The 12,439-nt window shown below is 37.1% G+C and overlaps 1 protein-coding gene across 2 annotated transcripts in view; it reads left to right on the top strand.

Moving 5' to 3' along the window:
* Positions 1-12,439, top strand: part of PDE3B (phosphodiesterase 3B, cGMP-inhibited) — a 165,588-nt gene that overhangs the window by 140,499 nt on the left and 12,650 nt on the right. For both annotated transcript variants that reach the window (XM_006892052.1, XM_006892051.1), the window contains exons 8-12: positions 3,184-3,335; positions 4,199-4,339; positions 5,487-5,598; positions 9,140-9,253; positions 11,760-11,959. In XM_006892052.1, coding sequence (XP_006892114.1) covers positions 3,184-3,335; positions 4,199-4,339; positions 5,487-5,598; positions 9,140-9,253; positions 11,760-11,959 — 719 coding nt within the window. The remainder of the gene's footprint in view (positions 1-3,183; positions 3,336-4,198; positions 4,340-5,486; positions 5,599-9,139; positions 9,254-11,759; positions 11,960-12,439) is intronic.

Here is a 12,439-nt window from a genome sequence, read left to right as displayed (position 1 = left end):
ACTGTTAATAGCTTCATCCTCCTTGGATCCACAATTAACACCTTGCTACCAGCAATAGTAAATAAGGAGATGTATTGCACTGGGAAAATCCGCAGTTAGGGACCTCTCCAAATTATTGAGGAGTAAGGATATCAGTTTGAAGACTAAGGTATGTCTGATTCAGGCCTTAGTTTTTCCAGTTACTTGCTATGCATCTAAGAGCTGGACAATGAATAAGGATGACAGGAAAAGAATTGATGCCTTTAAGCTGTGGTGTTGGAGAAAAGCTCTGAAAAGCCCATGGACGGCACAGGATAGAACAAGGTTCATATCTTTTGTTCACAGGGTCGCTATGAGTCGTTCGGGATGGCACCCGACAACATGGGATCATCACTCAGATCAAGGAACTAAATACCCAGTGCCCCGAGTCTCTCAATTCCTGCCTTTTTTAGCTACAACTTTCAAAGTAACCCTTTTCCTGTATCTCAATTCTCATGTATTTAAGTTTTTATATGATTTTGAACTTTTCATTTTAAAAAGAACCCATAATCCATTGCTGTCAGATCAGGTCCTACTCATAACTGACCCTCCAGGGAGTTTTCAAAGCTTTATATTGCACTGAAGGAGATTGCCCATGTTTCTCCTGTGGAGCAGCTAGTAGATTAGAACTGCCAGAGAGGCATCACTGCCTCTGAGTCAGCTGCACAGCTCCCTATGGCCTACACCATCAGAGCTTCCTTCTTTTCATAAAGAGAATCATAATATGTATACCTTTCTATCTGGAGTCCTTTAATATACTTTTAAGAATAATTTATTACATGTGATAGTAGTTAATTTTTTTAGACTGTAATCTTCAATTTTGTGAGTATATTTATTAATTACAATTTTTATGTACAATTTATTATTTCTATCATTGATGGATTTTAGGGGAGTTTCCTGTTTTCGATATTACAAATGAATAATGTGTGTGTGTGTGTGTGTGTGTGTGTCTGTCTGTACACACACACACACAGGTACACTATAACTCAACATACCATGGACTGCCAAGAAAACAAATAGCTCTGTCTTGGAGAAGGTGAAACCAAGTTTCCTCTTGGAGACTAGGATTTTGAGGCTGTCTCACATACATGACCAGGAGGATCTGGTCCTTGGAGAAGGACATCATGCTTGGACAGAGCACAGTAACTGGGCAGTGGGATACGTGTGTTAGAGTCGGTGAGATTGACTCAGGACAGGGCAGGCTACAGAGCTATTGTGCATAGGGTCGCTAGGAGTCACAGGTGACTCGATAGTGCACAACAACAATATATGGGTACCATATATGTGTATATATACCAGTATACATATATGTATGTATATTTTTTTTGTTTATTTTATTTTATTTTTTTGTTTTTGTTTTTTTTTATATGTATGTATATTGTTGTGTACTGTCAAGTTGGAACTGACCCATAGCTGACTCTCCAGTTTTCAGAGGCAGTTAATTGCATGGGAGGATGAGAGGAGCTTGCCCATCCTTTTCCTGTGACCTTGAACCACATGCCTGTGGGATTGCAGTGCAGCTTCTTTCCAGATATATATACACATACATATACATACATACATACATACATATGTATATACACATATGTATGTACCTACATATATACATATACGTACGTGTGTGTGTGTGTGTGTGTGTGTGTGTGTATCTCTCTCTGCTGGCTTATTGTTTTGTGCCATAAAGTCATAACTGACTCATAGCTGACTATCAGATTTTCAGAGTCAGTTAATTGCATGGAAGGAGATTTCCCTTCCTTTTCCCATGGAGCAGCTGCTGGATTTGAACTATTTACTTCTGGTTTAGCCATCTGGTGGCTTAGTGGTAAGAAATTGCACTGCCTACACAAAGGTTTAGGATTTGAATCCACCAGCTGATCTTTGGTGAGTAAAAGATGAGAAATCCTCCTTCCATGCAGTTTACTGCATCTGAAAACCCACTGTGGAATTGATGTATAATGAATGAATGTTGTTTAGCTACGACTGCTTCCTTTGTCCATATGATTTTGAGGAAGAATATTGTTAGCCACATTTATTGAAATAAGATATTGTGGCTTAATTTTTAGATGTGCTATATCTTATTTATTTGAGATTATGAGGTTAAAATTTTCATATCTAGAATCAAGGATCTTGGAAATAGTTTTCATTATATTGGTTAGAAAGTTCCTGTTAAAAAGGAGTGACTTTTTCTAATGTTTCTTCATTTTATAAAGTTGTTGTTGTTATGTGCCATCGAGTCGCTTGTGACTCATAGCAACCCTATGTACAACAGCCCTAAACTCTGCTCTGTCCTGTGCCAATCGCACTGTCTCTGACACTCCCATCCTGATTATCCCAGTCACTGAATCAATCCACCTCATAGAGGGCCTTCCCCTCGTGCGCTGTCCCTCCACCCTCCCAAGCATGATGTCCTTCTCCAAGGACCGGTCTCTCCTCACAACATGTCCAAAGTATGTTAGATGGAGCCTCAGAATCCTTGCCTCCAAGGAGCCACCTGGTTTAACCCTTTCTAGGACGAATTTGTTTGTTTCCCTAGCAGTCCATGGTATTCTCAATACTCTTCTCCAGCACCACAGCTCAAAGGCATCAATTCTCCTTCTATGTTCCTTGGTCATTGTCCAACTCTCTGATGCATAACAAGTGATTGTGAAGACCATGGCCTGTATCAAATGCACCTTAGTCTCCAGAGAGACACCATTGCTCTTCAGTACTTTGGAGAGGTCCCTAACAGCAGACTTTCCCATGGCAATGCGCCTTTTAATTTCCTGGCTACTGGTGCCAAGAGTGTTGTCTGTGGAGCCAAGCAAACTAAAGCTGTGTACAATCTCAATCTCTTCACCATCCATCCTGATGCTGCCAATTGGTCCAGTGGTGAGAATCTTTGTCTTCTTAAAGAGAATCTTTTTTTACATTTCTTTTTCTATTTAGATGTAAGTTGAGTGCAATATGTGAAATGTCTGAGCTACATGAGCACACATATCTGAGCAAAATAAAATAGCTGCATATGATTTGATAGTGTCACTAAGTAATGTAGATTGAATGTCAGCATGGTTTGCTTTATCTGAACTTTTTTTAATCAATAGTTGTTTATCTTATAAAACTGTCCACTCAAGACAAAATATATTCCTACTTGTTTGTTACCATTATTGATTTATGTTTTTTTGAAAGGTGATGAAAAAAATACCATCTTTTCTAAAGAATCATTCAAACCTATGGAGACTCAACAAGAAGAGAAAACAGAGAGGGGAGACTGTACACAGTTATTTCTGGGAGGTGATAATGAACTAAGAGAAGAAGCAGAGAATGAAGAACAACCAAATGTAAAAGATAAACTTTAAATATGATTCTTTTAAGGTGAAATGTAGTACTAGTCAATCCTAATCATTATGTTTTGCTAAGAACAAGTTTTTTTCTGTAATGATAGTTTTAAAATTTTTCTTGAAAAGTAACAATATGAAAGAGAACCCTCGTTTAAGAGTAGTAACTAAACTTCATCACTCAGGAACAGCAAATTGCATTTTTTTTTAAAATGCATTTATTTTTAAATGAGTATATTTTCATTATTTTGAATACAACTTGTGAGTTTATTATTTTCTGTATATTGTTAAACATAGAGAGCATGTACATAACATTAAAAGCAATGAAAATCTTTTATGGAATAAAAAAAAATAATATGAAGATTTTAAGTTTTTGATAGTACTTTTGATACCAAATAAATTTTGTCTAGTTATTTGGAAGTAGTAGTAGTTGTTGTTGTGTGCAGTCAAGTTGGAACCGACCCATAGTTGACCCTCCAGTGGGTTTTCAGAGGTAGTAATCCCACTGGAGATTTCCCCATTTCCCCACCCTCCTGTGGAGCCACTGATGAATTAGAACTGCATGCAGCACAGATTCTTACCACTAGGGCATCAGGGCACTTTTGGGAAGTGTTTTATATTTTTTTGTTATTTATAAAAGTAATACATGGCCTAATAAGTTCTCTCTTGCCTACATATATTGTTATAGTAGCTGCATAGCTTTCTATGAAGAGAAGAACTACAAAGTATATATAAGAGAATATTGGAGAATAACCATTGTAGAAAATAGCAAATACACACATGTTCAATATTAAGTATCTTCCTAGGAGTGCACTTTTAACATTCTTTGTAAAAGGTAAGGTGAAGTTTGTTTTTCCTCTGTACAGACTGAACAGGAGTCATCACTAGACAACTTGATTTTAATAGAAGATCATGACTCGTTAATAGAAAAGATGAGCAACTGGAATTTTCAAATTTTTGAACTTGCAGAAAAGATGGGTGATAAATCAGGAAGAATTCTCAGTCAGGTATGTTTAAAGTCACTTTTTATAGTTCTAGAATTTTTTTAAAGTAAAATAAGCTAAACCTAGAATGTTACAACATTTATTTAGGCACCAATTAAACATTATTTATTGAGTTATTATCTCTGGAGGCTAGTGGCAAGAAGCTGCGCTGTAATCTTAAAGGCATGTGGTTCAAGGCCACCAGCTGCTCTGTGGAAGAAGGCTGGGCAATCTCCTCCCATGTGATTTACTGCCTCTGAAAACCTGCTGGAAGGTCAGCTATGGGTCAATTCCAACTCTACTGTACACAACATCAACAACAACATCCAGAAATTCAGCATCGTTAGAAATTTGACTCAAAGGTCTTCCTAATGTGTTTGGCATAACGACATCCCAAACTGTCATGCTCTCGCTCTCTAATTCTGTTGTTGTTGTTGTGTACCGTAGAGTCGGAACTGACTCATAGCTGACCCTCCGGCAAGTTTTCAGAGGCAGGTACTTGTACAGGAGGAGACTGTCCATGGAGCAGGTGGTGGCCTCGAACTGAATGCCTTTGGGATTGCAGCACAGCTTCTTGCCCCTAGGCCATCAGAGATCCCTTTAATGTCTTATTAAATGCAAGAACATAAGGACAAATAATCTAAAAAGATTTATATGTTTATCTCAGTGAAGTCTCTAAAAATTTTTATTTTAATTTAACATTTCATTCACTCATTGCTGTGGAGTTAGAGTCAAGTCGCAGCTGACCTGCCAGCAGATTTTCAGAGGCTGTAAGTTGCACAGGAGAAGACAGCATCTTTTTTTTCTTATGGGACATTTGGTAGATCCAGACTGGTAGAGAAGCATGGCCTTTGGGTTAGCAGGACAACTCCCTACAGAATATGCCCCCAGAACTCCCACTTAGCACTAAAATAATACAGAATCACTCACTAGGCAATCGTAAACTATTACATGAAATATTTTTATATTGGAACAGGATGCTCTATAAGTTTTCTTTTATTTTTAAGTGCTTTAAGTATGATGGAAAGAATTCATAGTAGGGGTGTTTTTAATAAATTAACTTTATTACATACACTGACTTAACTTTCTAATTGTATATCACAAAAGCCTACTCAGCCACAATTGGAAATTCTCATTTTATAAAGTGAACTTTATTTGAATTGATATTTAGGTTATGTATACTTTATTTCAAGACACTGGCTTATTGGAAATATTTGAAATCCCCACTCAACAATTCATGAACTATTTTCATGCATTAGAAAATGGCTATCGAGACATTCCATGTAAGTATGAACATATCTTTTTACCTATGTTCAAATGATACTTGTTTGATTCTATTCTTTTTATCTTTAGATAATTGCTTAAATGAAGTTTTAACTATGAATTTAGAAAATTTAAAAATTTGAAAGAAAATTTGCATTCCACCACTTCCAGTTAACTGTTGTTAACGTTTTGGCATAAACCTTCTGAAATTGTTTTCTTATATAAATTTATTAATCATTAAGTGGATCATAATAGTAGTAATAGACCGAATTATAAACTGTTATTTTAATTTGTGTTATATACTACACATCTATCTATGTAAATGATAAGTCACTCAAGTCAATTAAATTATCTTTTTACATATTTGGTAATACTAAATCAAGAGTTTCAGGTAATTCTTTATAATTTTTTTGAATAGTCATTTCTTACAGTTTGTATACTTTGTGTTTCACACTTTTCTTCATTTACACTGTTTCATACAGTCATTTCCATGTGTTAAGTTTTATAAAATTAATCACCAGTAGACTTAATGTCCATCATTACCCTGTCTTTTCAGATCCCTACTGGATCTTTCCCATTTCCTTTACCTCCTCCCTTCATCCACCAAATTGTGCAACCCTGTGATTTTGCCCCTACCCCTCCTCACCACTCTGCTCCCACCCCTTCCCTCCTTGAGTCCTCACACATGTTTTACTAGTTACCCGTCTATTTTTACAATAATGGTCTTACGCGATATTTGTCATGAGACTGAGTTCACTCAGCATAAAGCAGATATTCACTGGACTGTCTATTTTTAACTATGTTCTGATTTGTGAGCTGTTGATTATGGTAGTATATATATTTGAATATCATAATAGGAAAATTCACGGTTTTCTCTTTACGTAGACATATTCTTTCATTTACCTTTGGGCACATTCTTTTGAGTTTTTTTACTCTTAAATTGATATAACACCTTAATTAGAATGATTTTTAGAGATTTAAGGTTAACTATTAGAATTTCATATACTAAATATGCATTTTAAAAAGTAGTCAAATCTTATAAATGGAATAAAGTGATACTTTCAAATGAGCTTCAAGAGAAAAGGAGTAAAAAGAGGTAGTAAAAGTTTTCACTGTCAACTCTAATAAAGGTATATAGGTTAAAAAGCAGACTTTGGGACTAACTTTTCTAAATACCAGCTTGCAAATTCACAAATGCATTCTTCTTTTGGGCCATGAACTTACTTATGGCTGACCTTCCAGTGGGTTTTCAGAGTCAGTGAATCACACAGGACATTGCTAATCTTTCTTCCACAGAGTGGCTGATGGATTAGAAGTACATGCCTTTTGGTTGGCAGCACAACTACTTACCATTAGCCCACTAGGGCCCCCTAATTCAACAATTATACCACCACCTTGGGAAGTAATAATCTATTTAAAACACATGCCAGAATTCTTCGTACATAGTAAATGGCCAAGAAAAGATGATGGTTAAATTCATAGTAATGAACAGTGCTCAGTTGACACTATGTAATTTCTGTAGCCTGAAATGTTGTTGTCATCATGTGCCCTTGAGGTGGCCATGACTCAAAGTGACCCTGTGCACAGTAGCTCTGATCCCTGATCTCTTCTGGGCCAGTTTCACTCTGACACACCTATCCTCATTACCCCAGTTACTGTATCAATCCATCTCATCTAAGGTCTTCCTGTCTTGCACTGTTGACCCTTCCAAGTTTGATGTCCTTCTCTAAGGACTGGTCTGTCCTGGCAGTATGCCCAACTATGTGAGACAGAGCCTTAAAATCCTTGCCTCCAAGGAACAGCTTGGCTTCACCCTCCCTAAGACAGACCTGTTAGTTCCCTTGGCAGTCCATGGTATGTGCTATACTCTTCTCCTATACTACAACTCAAAGGCATCAATTCTTCTGTCCTCTTTGGTCATTGTCCAGCTCTCTGATGTATAACAGGTAATTGTGAAGGCTGTGACCTGGATCAGGTGCATCTTGGTCTCTACACTGACATCGTTGCTCTGTAGCACTCTGGAGTGGTCTCTGGTAGCAGATTTTAATAATACAGTTCGTATTTTGATTTCCTAACTGCTGGAGGCGAGAGTGTTGGTTGTGAATCAAGCCAGCCTAGACACTTAGTATTGTGTAATTTGTTAATTATTTGTAAAACATACTATTTATGGAAGTGTTGAGGTATTATAACTATAATAATTATAATCATGTTGTTGTTGTTGTTGTTATGTGCCGTCGAGTCGCTTGTGACTCATAGAGATGTACGACAGCCCTAAACCCTGCTCTATTCTGTGCCAATCTCACTGCCTGTGACACACCCATCCCGATTACCCCGGTCACTGAATCAGTCCACCTCAAAGAGGGTCTTCCCCTTCTGCGCCGTCCCTCCACCCTCCCAAGTATGATGTCCCTCTCCAAGGACCTCTCCCTCCTTACAACATGTCCAAAGTATGTCAGACGAAGCCTCAGAATCCTTGTCTCCAAAGAGCAGCCTGGTTTAACCCTCTCTAGGATGAATCTGTTTGTTTTCTTGGCAGTCCAGGGTACATTGAATACTCTTCTCCAGCACCACAGCTCAAGGCATCAATTCTCCTTCTATCCTCCTTAGTCATTGTCCAACTCTCTGATGCATAACAAGTGATTAGCCTGTATCAGATGCACCTTAGTCTCCAGAGTGACACTATTGCTCTTCAGTACCCTGGAGAGGTCCCTAACAGCAGACTTTCCCCATACGTTTTTTTATTTCCTGGCTACTGGTGCCAAGGGTGTTGACCGTGGAGCCAAGCAGACTAAAGTTGTTAACAATCTCAATCTCTTCGCCATCCATCCTGATGCTGCCAATCATGTAGTTTATATTTTAATCTTTGTTGGAAAGATTGTATAATTTACCTTTTTTTAGGTGAGAAATTAAAATTCAGAAGCCCCACCCTTCAGTTTTATAAGTTTAGAAATAGTAAAGCTGAGTTTCAGTTCTGCATCTACCTGACTTCTAAAATCTATACTCTTAAGTGTATTCTAAACTCTCTATTCTTTGTTGCCACAATGCCTTTTCACACAGTGGTATTTGAATAAACCAGTATTAACTTAGTTTCCAATACTTTTTAGTCAACCCGAGTTACCCTGCCTTTTTCTTTGGTTCCTTGCTGTTTTTAATATATATGTGTGATTTGGGAAGGTAGAACATATGCTGTTGTTATGTATCTTTGAGTAGAAACCAACCCATAGCTGACCCTCTGGTGGGTTTTCAGAGGCAGTTAATCACGCAGGAGGAAATTATCCATCATTCTCCGTGGAGGAGCAGGTGAATTCAAACTGCCTGCCTTTGGGATTGCAACACAGCTTCTTACCACTGGGCCATCAAAGCTCCTCAGTATATATATATGATACAACATACATATATACTTTAAAAATAAGTGAAGCAAAATAAGATTGTGGGATATTGTTTTAAGTCATACTTTTATTTTTGCTTATATAATATGACCATACAATTCATGTACTTTTAAAATGTCATAGATAAAATATAACAGAATAACTATTTCTATGAAATATTTGATGACTTTAGATCACAATCGTATACATGCCACAGATGTCTTACATGCAGTTTGGTATCTGACCACACGGCCAATCCCTGGTTTTCAGCAGACCCAGAATGAGCGTGGAGCAGGAAATGAAGCAGGTACTTCTCTTTAGAAATCTTTTATTTCATTATTTGATTAGAAATAGTAAATAAAATAATCTAATTTTAGTAATACAGTTCTTTTAAAATTTTTATTAAGTAACCTTTGATATATGTAGGCTATGTTTCTAATAGGACAAATCTAGGTAATTGTTGACTTTGCATGTATATCTTTTGCTACTGTTTAAATATTTTTTAAACTTTAGGGTCAATATGGAATGGATGTAACGAAACAATTAGAAATTACTGGCTCAGATGTGAATAATTAAAGTATTATTTATTATTAGGAATTTGAATGTTTTAACTATATACTTAAGTATAGATATTGTGTGTGTGTAAGAGAGAGAGAGAGAAATTTATATTTAGAATTGCCAGCTTAGATGATTCCAGTTTTATTGACAACATCCAAAGTATCATAGTCAGGAACAAGTTGAACATAGCCCTACGAACCTTTACCACATCAGTGTCACAGAACTTCTTTACAGCTTGTTTGATTTGGTCCTTGTTGGCCTAGACATTCACAGTAAACACAGGCGTATGATTCTGTCTTCTTCATGGCTGACTCAGTGGTCAGGGGAACTTGATGATGGCATAGTGGTCAAGCTTGTTTCTCCTGGGGGTGCTCTTCTGGGGGTATTTGGGCTGCTGTAGGAGTCTCAGCTTCTTAGGCGGCCAGAAGGTGAGTGATTGTGGATCTTCTTTTGTGTGTGTGTGTGTCTGTTGATGCCCTTCAGGACTGCCTTCTTGCCTTTAACACCTTTGCTTTGGCTTAAGTTTTGGGAGGGGCAGGGACTTCCTTCTTCCCTTTTGGCACCATCTGCATAGAAAAGCTAAGTATTTTTTCAAATGTTTTATATACAACTAGTATAAGCAATCCTAAAACTCAATTAAGGTTCAAAATAGAATTTAAAGCATAAGAAAATGATGAGTTGCCTTTATAATTATTTTTTGTGTGCATTACCTATATTTAAAAAATTGAGGGATGGAAAATACTGAATTAATTGAATTATAATAAGAAATTACTTTGGATTTGAACAAACTAAGGTTGTTATTCCTAAATTCTAGTTGTGAATACAACCATTAGAATTTTATATCTTTCTAATCTTTGCTTAGTGTTTAAAAAGTTTCTTTCTTCTTTCTTATATGTTTCCTGAAATCCCTTGGGCAAAAATAATAGTGTGCCCATTTAACTAGATAATGTCACATACAGGAAAAGGAAGAAGTCAATCATAAGATTACTGAAAATGATAGTGTTTCTAAAGAGAGAATAAAGGTAGAGCTATGTTGGCTAGTGTATTTCTCAGGTTTCTGTGCCTCTTCGTGACATTATAAAGGGGTTCAGGGAAGTAAAAAAGCACTGTTCTTGTTGTTGTATATCATCAAGTTGGAACCAACCCATAGCTGACCCTCTGGGGAGTTTTTAGAGGCAGTAAATCAAATGGGAGGAGATTGCCTATACTTCTCTTATGGAACAGCTGGTGGAGTCAAACCACATGCCTTTGGAATTGCAGTAATCTTTCTGAAGAAAGTGTGAAATGCTTTCATGTTAAGAAACTTGATTTGTAGTATATTAAATTCTAAGTTTCTGTATTGCTTTTATAAAATTTTATTCTCTTTTTTTCTCTACTTCCTTTACCTTGGTCTTAAATCCAGCCATTTAATACCCTCTTTGTTGTTGTTGTGTACCATTAAGTTGAAGCCGATCCACAGCTGACCCTCCAGAGGGTTTTCAGAGGCAGTTAATTGCACAGGAGATTGCCCATCCTCCTTCTCCAGAGCTTCTGGTGGATTAAAACTCCATGCCTTCAGGATTGCTGTGCAGCTTCTTGCCACTAGGCAAATACTCTTAGAAAGATACTCTAAATACTCTTAGAAAGCAAATATTTGGAAGAAATTAAGTGAAGAGGGGGTGAATAATGTACGCTGCATTGAAACAGATGAGGGAAAGAACTGTTTACAAGGAATATATTATTAGGTATTATTTGCATAACAACAGTTCAGAATAAGAGCTGCATAGTAAAGTGGATGGAGAGGGGGAAGGAAATTGTGCAACAATGAGAGATTTTTTTTGAGAATTTTTTTAAAAGAGAAGAGTGAATGGGAGATAGGGAGTAAAATGTGCAACAGTGAATAAATGGAAATCATATTCTCTATAAACGTTCACTAAATCTCAAACTATTTTTAAAAAAGAAAGCAAATATTCAAAAAATAGTTTTATTTGTGTGTTGTCTCATTATGTGTAGTTTTGTTTTGTGTTGTGTTTTGTATTTAGTATGAGTAAAACAGCATTAGGCTGGCATGAGAATCCTGCCATACCCTGTAAAGTAAATGACTTCGGAGTCAGACTTCAAAGTAGTGTACTGTTTTAAATGCTTATTGCTAAGTAAGGGCAATTTCTTAAGTCAAAAACGCATAATCATATTCCCTCAGGGGAGCCTGTTGATTAGCATAATTGTGGGGAAGTTATGTGTTAATGCTGTGTCTTTTACTATTTATTGTTCTTCAGATGCTGATGGTAGAATGAATCCTGAGCGAATTGCTTACATTTCTTCAAAGAGCTGCTCGATTCCAGATGAGAGCTATGGCTGCCTGTCTTCAAACATTCCTGCACTGGAATTGATGGCTCTCTATGTGGCAGCTGCAATGCATGACTACGACCACCCAGGGCGCACAAATGCATTTCTAGTGGCTACAAATGCCCCTCAGGTAAGACATCCTTTTTCAGAAAGATGACATGTTAATATTGAAATTCTACAATCATGTTGCATATCTTTTTCTAAACCATTCTTTAACTGAGTTTCATGGACATTCCATCTAACTCCACAGCCCTAGCTGTGATTCTGATACCAGAATAGAGCAGTGCTCCATGGGCTTCTCAGAGGTAGAAGTGTTAATCACCAAGCATTTCTTCTGAGGTGCTGCTGGGTAGACTTGAATTGCCTTATGGTTAGTAGCTGAACATGTTAACTGTTGACCCCATCAAGAGATCCCTTCTAAGACCTTGCATTATAATTATGTGCAGAGAGCTGGAGTCAGAAAATCAAAAGGGCTGAACTTGCTCAGCGTTTCTTAAGCTGAAGGAGCTGAAAAACAAATTTAAGCCATGGGTGGCAATATTTAAGGATACTTTGGGCAGAATATTAAATGATCCAGTAAGTATCAAGAGAAGATGGAAGGAATACACAG

The sequence above is a fragment of the Elephantulus edwardii genome, unplaced genomic scaffold, assembly GCF_000299155.1.
Source record: "Elephantulus edwardii isolate Elephantulus edwardi_28Jun2011 unplaced genomic scaffold, EleEdw1.0 scaffold00109, whole genome shotgun sequence".
NCBI classification, from domain to species: domain Eukaryota; kingdom Metazoa; phylum Chordata; class Mammalia; order Macroscelidea; family Macroscelididae; genus Elephantulus; species Elephantulus edwardii.
This window is presented reverse-complemented; position numbering and strand designations above follow the sequence as displayed.